At 29.5% G+C, this 11,819-nt stretch overlaps 1 protein-coding gene across 1 annotated transcript; it reads left to right on the top strand.

Annotated features, from left to right (window-relative positions):
- The first annotated feature begins 1,936 nt into the window (after positions 1 to 1,936).
- LOC145753774 (ankyrin repeat and EF-hand domain-containing protein 1-like) lies at positions 1,937 to 10,449 on the top strand. The gene is made up of 17 exons (XM_082570222.1): positions 1,937 to 2,139; positions 3,997 to 4,124; positions 4,628 to 4,732; positions 4,833 to 5,035; positions 5,177 to 5,335; positions 5,437 to 5,551; positions 5,792 to 6,012; positions 6,370 to 6,495; positions 6,653 to 6,927; positions 7,082 to 7,211; positions 7,365 to 7,468; positions 7,682 to 7,763; positions 7,946 to 8,090; positions 8,861 to 9,030; positions 9,448 to 9,540; positions 9,679 to 9,807; positions 9,871 to 10,449. The coding sequence occupies exons 1-17, from the start codon at positions 2,024 to 2,026 to the stop codon at positions 10,024 to 10,026; spliced, it is 2,457 nt and encodes an 818-aa protein (XP_082426348.1). The 5' UTR covers positions 1,937 to 2,023; the 3' UTR covers positions 10,027 to 10,449.
- Positions 10,450 to 11,819: the final 1,370 nt, after the last annotated feature.

Here is an 11,819-nt window from a genome sequence, read left to right as displayed (position 1 = left end):
ACTTTTGATGTTATTTAGATATATATTTATTTGTTTATGTAACTCCTATTTGCACTGCAATATATAGATTAACTAAAATTATAAAAAATATAAACTTTATATGTAGCCCTTTTATTTTTAAAGAAATATAGCTATTTAAAACTTATTTTTCGTTAGTGTAAAAGCACTGTTGGGTAAAATGAACACCCTAAATAATTTTTTATTTTATATATAACTGAAGTATTTAAATTATTAATGTGACGCCAATCGAACTACTTTATTAAAACGTATTAATCTATTAAATTATTTATGTAAATGACATGCTTCAGTTACATGACAACTTGTAAATTGTATTTTTTGCATTGTATGTAGAGTGGTATTTAAATATTTAAACAAATAATTTTTTTAATTTATTTTTTTTCTAATAATAAATAAAAAAGTTTTGATAAAAATTTCAGTTAATCTTATGATGTCATAACCAATATTGTTACATAGCTTTTAACAAATTTGTTTATAAGTTTTTTGGTGTTATTTATAAGTTGCTGTTTTTATGTGTTCTGAAGGTCAATTTTTTAAGTAGGTAAGCCCCTGTCGGCAAAAATTAACTTAAATTTGCCGCTTGGTGTTTTGAAAAAGAAAATGCGTTTAAGAAAAATTCAAAAGGAATGTTAAATATGGAAAACCATTTATGTAAGTATCTATACCTTTTTCTATTTTCTAAAATTTTTGTGACTGTTTTACTTTTTTTATCATTTTTTTATTTTATAGCTTTTTATTTTAAGTTAGTTAAGATTCTATATTTAATTTTTATATATATGGTAAATTTAGTTAATGATTAAAGTCAAGGTTGTCGATATGTTAGATCCTTATAAGTCCTTATAAGCGTTATCATAATCTAAATAAACAAATCTATGTGTTTACTTTATTATTAAAATACTCTCCTTAATTGTATTACATTCATAACTTTGCTTAAATCGGACAGGTTTTAAAATAATATTTAGCGACGGCTCACAATACGCTCTATATGACGTCACACAAACGGCGAAAAAGAGAGAGAGGCCGGGTTTTGTCCATGGCAACAAAAGACGCTTAAAGCTGTAAAGTCAATTTGTTATTACTGCGAGAGCGCCGGGCTCTGTTAAAAAGAATTTTAATATAATTAAATACCTTTTAAAGAGACAGTAGGCGGCCTACGCGATGAACTGACGCCTTAGCTGTAACTTTTAAGCTAGATATAGCTGAGTTTTTTGTAAAATCGAATTAAAAACCATTAATTGAAATTTAGAAAAAGTTTTAAAAATATTAAATAGTAAACAAAGAAGCAAAACGTAAACGCCAATGTTTTTTCAAAGTGAAGTGCATTGTGTACAACTTTAAAGTTTCTAGTTGGGTGTAAAGCAACTAGATTTCCTAGGTTTTGTTCTGTAGCGGTCACTTATTACACCAAGTGGAAAATGAATTTTTTGAAGTGCTTAGTCGGACTGATTATACGCTACTTAACTTACCCTTAGCACTTCAGGATATTTAGGCAGTTAAATATGGCAATAAAATTGTGAAAAATATGTGCTGTAACTTAGTATCTGTCATTATTTATGATTGTTTACGTTGTTAACATGTTAAATTTAAAGGCCCTAGAAAAGCGAATTAAATATGGTTGTTATATGCTGTCTTAAATAAACACGCTTGCGAGAAAGTAAACATACAGAAGAACCTTTTCGATTTGCTGTTATTTGACTTTTGTGTATTTTGTTGGTTTAAGAAATTTTGCGCTAACTTCTGTCGATGTTATTGGTTAAATATTTATTGTTGAAATTTATTACTGTAATAACATTAAAAACTTTTTACCCCTATTTAAATAAAATGTCAACATAACGTTTTGCAATTTTACAAACTCAAATATTTTCATAAAGATGGTAATAACAAATTCTTTATTTTATTAATTTTTAGAGAACGTTCAAGTAATGGCATTCATAGTCTGTCATAAAAGTTAGGGTAATTCGAATAAAATTCAGTTATGACATAACTGTGTAGAAATCAGTCAACCATGGCCGTCACTGCAGATTCCCGTTTAGAAACCTTGCAGATCTACAAGCTGCTGCAAAGTGTACGGCAAGAAGACACGGAACAAATAACAAAATTATGTGCACAAGGAATTCCAATGTAAGTGAATATTTTTTCACGTGGACTAGCGACATAGTTATTTATTTACGTCGATCGTTATTCGATTGATAAAACAACTCACGAAGAATAATGGCAGAATTTATATCTCAAACTGCTATAGGCAACTCAAGACTGTGGACGAGCATATAAAATTGTTGCAGTAACACCTTACATTTAAACTACCATGGTCCCAAACTTCATTTTTTCTTTCAAAATTGTAAAAAAATTTTAATGTTTTTTTTTTTTGGAGAAATACTAGAAAACGATTGAATTGTGTTAATATTTCACCCACTAAAATTAAGTGGGTCTACAAAATTATATATCAAACTGACAAAGGCAACTCGAGACTGAGGACGAGCAAATAAAAAAATTGTAACGGAATATAAAATAAAAAACTGCCATTTGTGGTCCGTAATACATTTTTAAACATATTTTGATAAAAGTATTTTTTTGTATTAAATAACAGATTTTGTTTGGTAGTTTTATATAGAAGTAACAATAGTAAAACAAATAAATAATGATTAGTTTTTTGTTGTTATGTAGCAAACTCCATGACCATAATTTATGCGGTGTTTTAAAAGTAGAATAATTTTAATGCATGCATGCAACTCGAGACTAAGGAGTTTTAAAAACTCCTGTTTTATTTTAAAATGGTTCATTTTATTCGCTTTTAATTGCAATTTTTGGTATAGTGAGCACATTTTTATGGTTTTGTTAGAATTGTATTAATATAACGTCGTAATTTTATGAGAAAAGTTTTAATATGATTTATGTAAAAATAAACCTACCAATAATAAAGTGGGCCTGCAAAATTATATATCAAACTGCCAAAGGCAACTCAAGACTGGGGTGAGCTAATAAAAAAGTTTAAACCACATTAAAAATTTTAAACTCCCGTTTGTGGTCCTTACATTTATTAACTATCGGGATACGAGAATGTTCATTTTTAACATCGTTAATTTTTTAAGCTTGTTTTAATTTTAGGAAAAGTGAAAAACATGATTTATGTAAAAATAAACCCATCAATAATAAAGTGGGCCTGCAAAATTATATATCAAACTGCCAAAGGCAACTCAAGACTGGGACGAGCAAATAAAAAAGTTTGAACCACCTTAAAAATTTTAAACTCCCGTTTGTGGTCCTTACATTTATTAACTATCGGAATTCGAAAATGTTACTTTATAACATTGCTAATTTATTAAGCATGTTGTAATTTATTTTATGGAAAACGAAAACACGATTTATGTGAAAATAAACCCACCATTAATAAAGTGGGCCTGCAAAATTATATATCAAACTGCCAAAGGCAACTCAAGACTGGGACGAGCAAATAAAAAAGTTTGAACCACCTTAAAAATTTTAAACTCCCGTTTGTGGTCCTTACATTTATTAACTATCGGAATTCGAAAATGTTACTTTATAACATTGCTAATTTATTAAGCATGTTGTAATTTATTTTATGGAAAACGAAAACATGATTTATGTGAAAATAAACCCACCATTAATAAAGTGGGCCTGCAAAATTATATATCAAACTGCCAAAGGCAACTCAAGACTGGGACGAGGAAATAAAAAAGTTTGAACCACATCAAAAATTTTAAACTCCCATTTGTGGTCTTTGCGTTAATTAACTATAACGATTCGAGATTGTTTTATTATATTATCGTTTATTCATTACGTATATCCCGAATGAATAAAAAGAAAGAATTAATATTTAATTGTATATAAACCCACCAATAATAAAGCGGGTCTTCAAAATTATATATCAAACTGCCAAAGGCAACTCAAGACTGGGACGAGCATATAAAAAATTTTGAAGGACATTAAAAATTTAAAACTCCCGTTTGTGGTCCTTAGGTTGATTAACTATCGGGATCCGAGAGAAGGAGAATGCGCCCTTCATTTGGCAGCTAGATCAAACAACGAGAAAATGATGACATTTCTTTTAAAAATGGGCGCATTTCCAAACGTACAAGATTTTAAAGGTATATATTTAAAAAATTACCAATAGTTCAACGTGTAGTTAATATTTACACGTGTATTTTTAAAACGCTGAATCCCAATAATTTTGCGGCCATAAAAACATGATTATTATAGTGTTGTACGGAATTTAAATAGTTGTGGGTTATTTACACTCTGATGTTATGTTATTTCTTGTTTTATAAACCACAATTTAACATGAGAATATTAATTCGGATTATGCTTAGGCCAACGCGTAGTTTTTCAACTTTTGATTTTAAGTTATGGCTTCCAGTTTTCTTGTAGCTATAGAAGTGCACTTTTAAAAGCGTTAAGTTTAAATTTATTTTTTCACGAATGGCTTGTATTTTTATAAAAATTATCCCATAATGGCAAAGTTATAATATAATGTTTCGCTTAAAGTTAGCAAAAATAATTGTTACTTTTTTATAAAATCAAGTTTTCCAATGGCATGACTTCAAGTAGTATTTAATATTAATTTTTAATTAAATGTATTTTTGGTGTCTAGGAAAAACTCCAGTAATGAAAGCGGCGGATTACGGGCATGAAAAAACGGTTGAAATTCTAGCAAAAGCGGGAGCAGATATGAAAATGCGAGATGCAGAAGGAAAGGGTTAGTAAATAGTTAAAAATATTTAAAATTCTACCGTGCTTTTAATCTATAGTACCTAATTTTGTTGTCATACTTAAACTTAGCTGTTATTCCTATACAGATGTTCTTTTTTACTGCCTCTCCGCTTCGACGAAGCGGCATAAAAGATGTCTTGACATCGTGTTAATGCACGGCGCGGACGTGAACAACAGTATGGAAGGAGGCAAAACTGCACTTGTAATGGCATGTGAGAACGCAGTTGAAAACGAAACGATGTGTTTGATGTTGCTAGAGAAGGGAGCAGACCCAAACTCATCTAATAAGGTAACTGCAGCGTAAAAACTGTAAAAGTAAAAAACTATTGATGTTAACGAAAAAAAAGCGACAAAAAGCGATTTGTTAAAGTCAGAATTTAAATTACATTTCGTGTGAGGTCGCTATAGAAGTTTTTTATTGCCGTTTCAGCTGACTGGGCGAACAGCATTAAGTGAAGCATGCTCTTCAGGCAGTACAGTTGTCGTTCGAAAGTTACTTCAAAACGGGGCCGATCCCAACGTGCCAGATAAAAAACAACATGTTCCCATGCATTTTGCCGCTGAAAAGGGCGCATTTGATGCAATTAAGGTAACTTTTTTAACGTGTTATTTTGGTAATCATATTTGAAATAACGTTAAAACGGTAATAAACACGAATTGGTGGTGGGTTTTACAAATTATTTGTTTTAGTCTTTAGCTGCATATGGAGCTGACTGTACAAGAAGTGATGTTGATGGTAATAATGCTTTACACTTCGCAGCAGAAGGTGGTTTTGGAATGATGTGTAAATACCTTGGACAAAGAGGTTATTAAATTTATTTTTATAACTTTTTTTTTAAATATTTTTAAATTATTTTCTATAAAATATATTATCTTCTAATTAACTCTTAATAGTATGTAAGTAAATTACTTTAATAATTTTTATTTTTTATATAAAATTTTACAATTTATTTTTTGATTTTTACATTTTTGTATTTATCTGTTTTTACATGTTGAATCTTATTTGCTTTATTTAAAAATTTATAAATAAGGTTTAATTTTTTAGGTTGTAATTCGAAACAGAAAAACACAGATGGTTTTACACCTCGCTTGTTGGCCAAGGAGAAAAGTCATAAAGAAGCTGGAAAGGAATTGAGAAAAGCTGAAAAACTTTTTGCCAAATATTCTAAACCGGGAATGAAAAATCCGAACGATCCATCTTTATTGTTGTTGTATGATTGGGTTTTTGAAAGAATGGACTTACTTAGAGACGTTCTTACAAAATTGGTAATTATTTTTTTTTAAATTCAGTATTTATCTTATAATAGTGTGAAAAAATGTTTTATCCACATTTATTTATCCTCAATATGGGAAGATCAACTTCACGGCCTAAACATAGAATAGTGTTATTCCGCCTGACCAAATCTTGAGTTGCCTTTGGCAATTTGAGATATTATTAAATCTAATTGCCCTTTGATTAAGTGTTGACTCAGCAAGAGTATATGTTGTTTATAGCGCCTTACCCAAGGGTGCTACAACATGAGAGCAGTGTGGGTTGAACTCAGGACTTCATATAGTGAAGCTAAGTGCTGCTTAAACTTTCAAACCAAAAAAGAATAAATTTTAATCATGCTGTCATTTTAGGTTATTGTTCCTGAGGAGACTGCTGACCCATTAAAAGGTAGTTTCGTTAATCGTCAAGATTTTGACCAAGTTCTAAAACAACTTGGGGCCCCAGTACCTGATGATGCCAGAAAAAGATTACATGAGGTAAGTAGTTAAGAAGTAAGTAGTTAAAAATAACAATTTAAAAATCAGATTTATTGAATCCTCATTTAACATTTGGAACCAGAGTAATAAAAATTTTACCATAAACTTTTATAGTTGTTTGTTAAATTTAATTTTATTTCCGCGTTTTGATGTTAAGGTACATGATAAGGACCGAAAGGGAATCGTTGAGATAGAGGAATTTCTTTCTGGCAAAAAATACATCTCAAAGACCTATCTTATGTCTGCGTTCGAAGGAAAAAAGAAAAAGGGTAAAAAGGGCAAAAAAGGTGGAAAGAAGGGCAAGAAGGGAAAATTTAAACTTGTAATTCCAATTTGCACAAGCAAGGAAGGTCCTAGGAGACCGGATGGCGGACCACCTTATAAATATGTTGAGAAACAAGTTTTATTCACAGACATAAATAGATTTCACAAGTAAATTTTTATTGCATAGTTTTATTAAAATTGTTTTAATATAATTTAATATGTTAAAGGCTTACTATAAATTATTTCTTTTTGATATATGCTTAAGTTTAATGTGTTTAACATTTCCATTTTTATATGTTTAAAATTTTGTCATATAATAAAGGGATAAACCACCCAGTCACCCTTTACAAGACGATTCAGCTTGGTACTTGCAAAAACCTGACAAAGAATACATAAACATTACAGAAGCTGCTAAACTTGGAGATATTGAGACATTAAAAAGAGGATTTGAGGTAAATATTTAAAAGTCTAAATATATTTTTATGAATATTTATCCTCTGTGTAAAGGCTAAAAAACGACTTTTAAATTTCGAGTTTAAAGATATGCTGTTGTACTACTTTATAAAAATATTTTTTGCCTTTACACTAACCTAAAATAAATGTAGAATGGGACTGACGTTGATGTCAGGGACAAATACTTTAAAACTCCCTTGATGGCTGCCTGTGCAGAAGGAAATTTAGAAGTCACAAAGTTTCTTTTATCGATGGGGCAAGTGTTTAATTTTATGTTTCGTTTATTTGCGTTAATTAACTGCAAAAACAGAACCTCTATACATTAGGTGGATTACTACTTTTACATTGGGTAGATTACTAATTTTTTTTCTTTTTTAAGAATATTTTAAAGGTAAATTAATAAAATAATTTAAATTACATAAAATTTGTATTATAAAGGTTTACAATTAAATTTTTGTTTTTAATACAGAGCTAGTGTGGAAACAAGAGATAACTTTAAATGGACACCACTACATCATGCCTGTCACTCAGGTCAAATAGATGTTGTGAAGGTAACATCCCCTTTCAAAAAAATTATTTTGTACAAATTTGAAATAAATTCATTAAAAATTGATATATTTTGTTACAATTTGATTTATTTGAGGAGACCCTAAACTCTTAAACTTAATAAGAAAGGTCTCTAAATTTTAACTTTATTTTCCCTCATTCAATTAAATGTGTTTTTTTGTTTTAGGAAATTGCATATGCTGGCGCAGATGGTAATGCTGTTACTTGGAATGGTGCCACTCCACTAATGAGAGCAATAGAAAGTTGTAAACCTAAAGTTGTTAAATTTTTATTGGACTGTGATGTCAGTGTTATTATCGAAAACAAAAAAGGTAAACAAAAAAAAAGTATTTCTGTGTAGTACACATACATTTAGGTCGTAGGTTTGATCACCATTGATCTTATGCTGTAGCGCCCTTGAGTAAGGCACTATAAACAATATCAACTCCTGCTGAGCCAATACTTAATCAGCTTATGAATTTATGGCGCTATTTTAATTTTTAAAATACCAAACTGCCAAAGGCAACTTGGGACTGGGTCAGGGCAAATGATGTTACTCTTATGTTTAGGTCATGCAGTTGACCTTCCCACATTGAGAATAAACATATATAGAAAAAAATTTGCAATTATATACACAGTTGATAAAATTTGATGACATTTATATGTATCATAAAATTAACACAATATGCCACGATGGTGTAATTGTAATTTTTTCTGAATACATTGACAAATGTTTTTAAATAGGGTGGCGAATTATAGTATTGTGTATCAAACAACAGTGATTGTATTAGGTTACTTTAACAGAATACCGCTTTGGTAGGAGGTCAATATTATTTTTAACCTTCACTCTAAGAATAGTTGTGCTTTGGCAACATTTTATGTTTTATGTATAACTTTTTTTAATTTATGGTATTAAAATTTTATAATATTTTTTTAAAAAAAATTCCTAAATATAACAGTTACATATTTTATTTAGTTTGAATGTGGCTTTATTTTAAAAGCAAAATATTTTTTAACATTATGATTATGTTTTTTAACATTTTTACAGTAGTAGTAACTTTTTAGTAATTATTTACCTTATTAGGAAAATGTTTTGTTGCAGAAAAAACAGCAGTAGATGTCGCTAGAGATTGGGCTGATAACGAAATTTATTTTATGGTGAAAGAAAAATATGACGCCACACCAAAACGAAAACAAGAAGATAAGAAGGGAAAAGAAAAACGAAAACAAAAAATTACACCCAAATTTTTGTCCAGACCGCCAATTCCACAGGTATATATACAACCCTACAGTACAATATTTTAACTTTATTGTTAACGTGTATAAAGAAGTTTTTAATTTTTTACATTTCCTTAATGTGGAAGTTCGACTTCACAAATTAAACATAGAGTAACATTAGTTACCCTGACCCAGTCAGTTGCCTTTTCTATTTTGAAATATTATAGATTATAATTGCCCTATAGTTACGCTGCTGATTAAGTGTTGGCTCAGCAGGAGTTCATACTGTTTAAAGCACCTTACTTAAGTACACTACAGCATAAGAGCAGTGTGGATCGAACCAGGGTCCCCATGTAGTAAATTCAAATGTTTTGACTACTACATCACACTGCCAGTCTTATTTTACATACCCTTAAATAATGTTTTTTATAAAATTAGTTAGTATTTTAAACTGAACCATATTTAATAAAGGGCCACATAACTGAAGTGATAGAAGGTGCAAATGAAACTAGCAACGAAATGCACAAGGGTGAAGGAGATTCAGTTAAACCACCTGAAGTACAGGTATTAAATATTTCAATATTTGTAAAATCTTAAAATTGAAAATTACAAGAGACAAGATAAGTTATTTATTTAAAGTTGAAATATTTAATTCTAATTTTTAAACTTTTAAAAAAAAATTATTTAAACTTTTTTATAAAGTTTGTTGAGCAGTCCCCTGTTAAAAGTACCCAAAAACCCCAACCGATACCCAAAACATCAATTCTAAATCTAGCCAATGATCTTTCAACTGGGGCTAGAACCGAAGAAATTACTTACACTCCAAGAAATGTAAGTAACTAAACCCGTAGTTGTAGATTTTTTCCCTTAAACAAAATTTTTTTAACTTTTTAGACTTGGCAAGAGCAAAAAACGACCCAAACTTTAATGGACTCCAAACAAGAAAAGCGAATTCGTTTCGGCACTGAAGTCGATTTTGATGACTTTGAAAAACCGTTAAAACAAAACATAACTAGAAAAATCGAAGATTTTAAAAGCACCCAATCGTAAAGCTATATTGCAAAGCGTGGCGTTTTCAATAGAGCAGCGATACCTGCCGGCCGACTAACTGTTTAAAAAACTAACTGACGAAGTTCCTTCGATTAATATTTTAGTAAAATCTGTAAACTACTACTAATGCAGCTGTTATTAGAATCTACAACAATTATTCATCAACAAAGTTCACAAAGCCTAGGCTTCTCAACAGAAAATATATTTCAGTTTATTGAATAAATAAAATACTCAACAGTCTTACTGCCTATCCTACCATGGTAGCTGCCCACAGTGTTTGTAAATTTTTTATCTAACCCTTTTTTAATATTTTGAATTGACTTTCCTGAGATTACCCATTTGTTTTTAGAGGAAATATATTTTAGCAATGTTTTAGTACATAGTTTCAAATATAGAAATATTACGTTTTTAAATAAACTTTATTTATACGTTTAGTACAACAATTTTAGTTGGATATTATTTATGTATTAACGAATAAATGGTATACAACTTTTAAAACAAAATGTAGTAAGGTTATGTTTATTTTAAAACATTATTGTTGGTTTTAAGTAAAGATAGTTTATACTACACTGCTGTAAACTCAATGCCACTCAAAGCATAGTCCGTACACACAAATATGTATGAACTATGCTCAAAGCAAGCTGTTGCAAAATGCTGAAGGAAAAATTGTTTGATTTGTAAGTAGTAGATTGATTGCCTTCGGTTTAAATCTAGCGCTTACAAACGCCTTTCTCGAAAAGTTAATGTTATTGTGACTATGCAGCTATAGTATAGTGCCAGTTTAAAACTAGCTTTTTTTTATTCAGATCACAGATTAATATTTATAGTAATAATTATTAAGGAACATAGAAAACATGGAATATATAATAAGAAAATGGGGAAATAAATGTTTGTGAATAAAGAAAAACCCAAGGTAAGTTTAGTTAAAAAGTTTAATAATAAGCCTATCAAAAATGGAAAAAGTATTTTTAAACTTTTTTAAATTATTTTTAATTTGTTTACAATTTCGCTTAGTTATTATAAAATATTTTACACTACTGCAGTACTGATTAAATGGCGATTTATCTCGACACAAAGAATAGATTCTTATATCCATTAAGAAAGAATTAATAACTAATACGCCTGTTTCCGACTCAGATGGTAAAATTACATCATCAAAAGAATAGATATTCATTGTGTAGCGTTATTTATACTTTACTTAAAAGCACAATTATTATTCAGTTTAAGCATATTGGCTACGTAAGCTATGGTATTTATAATAACGTTGTTTTTGAAAAGATTAAAAAGGTTAATATCAGGCAAATTCCTAATCGGATTTTGTGTGCTTTGTGTTATAACTCTACAAATACTATTAGTTAAAAAACATGGTTTGGAAGATATTTTAAGGTATGTATTTGATAAAATATGTGACATATATAAAGTTAAATGTAATTTCGCTTTTTTGAATTTTCTTTCTAGATCTGAACTTAAGGGATCGGAAGTAAATGACAACTCATATAGCTGTGATGGTATATTTTTATTACATAAGAGACACAGTGGTTTTAACGTGTTGTAGATAGTATTTGAAATATGCTCTTAAAAAGTTTTAACATAATGATCTTTTACATACATAGGGTTTGAAATTGGGTGCTTCCGGCCGAACCCTGAACTTAAAAAAGTAAATTCTGCTGCAAGTCATTTTTTGTCCATGAGCGGCAGGTTTTCAAAAATTCAATGTTTTGTTCAATGTAAAACATGGTAGGTGGGATATGCATTTTATAGTTTTTAATAACCCAAAATAACTCATTTTTGTG

Source organism: Corella eumyota, chromosome 5 (assembly GCF_963082875.1).
Source record: "Corella eumyota chromosome 5, kaCorEumy4.1, whole genome shotgun sequence".
Taxonomy (NCBI): domain Eukaryota; kingdom Metazoa; phylum Chordata; class Ascidiacea; order Phlebobranchia; family Corellidae; genus Corella; species Corella eumyota.
This window is presented reverse-complemented; position numbering and strand designations above follow the sequence as displayed.

Coding starts and splice junctions, on each gene's coding strand:
- LOC145753774 (XM_082570222.1), top strand. CDS start 2,024: ATGGCCGTCACTGCAGATTCCCGTTTAGAAACCTTGCAGATCTACAAG. Junction 5,336..5,436: donor GCGCATTTGATGCAATTAAG/GTAACTTTTTTA, acceptor TATTTGTTTTAG/TCTTTAGCTGCATATGGAGC. Junction 9,541..9,678: donor TTAAACCACCTGAAGTACAG/GTATTAAATATT, acceptor TTTTTTATAAAG/TTTGTTGAGCAGTCCCCTGT.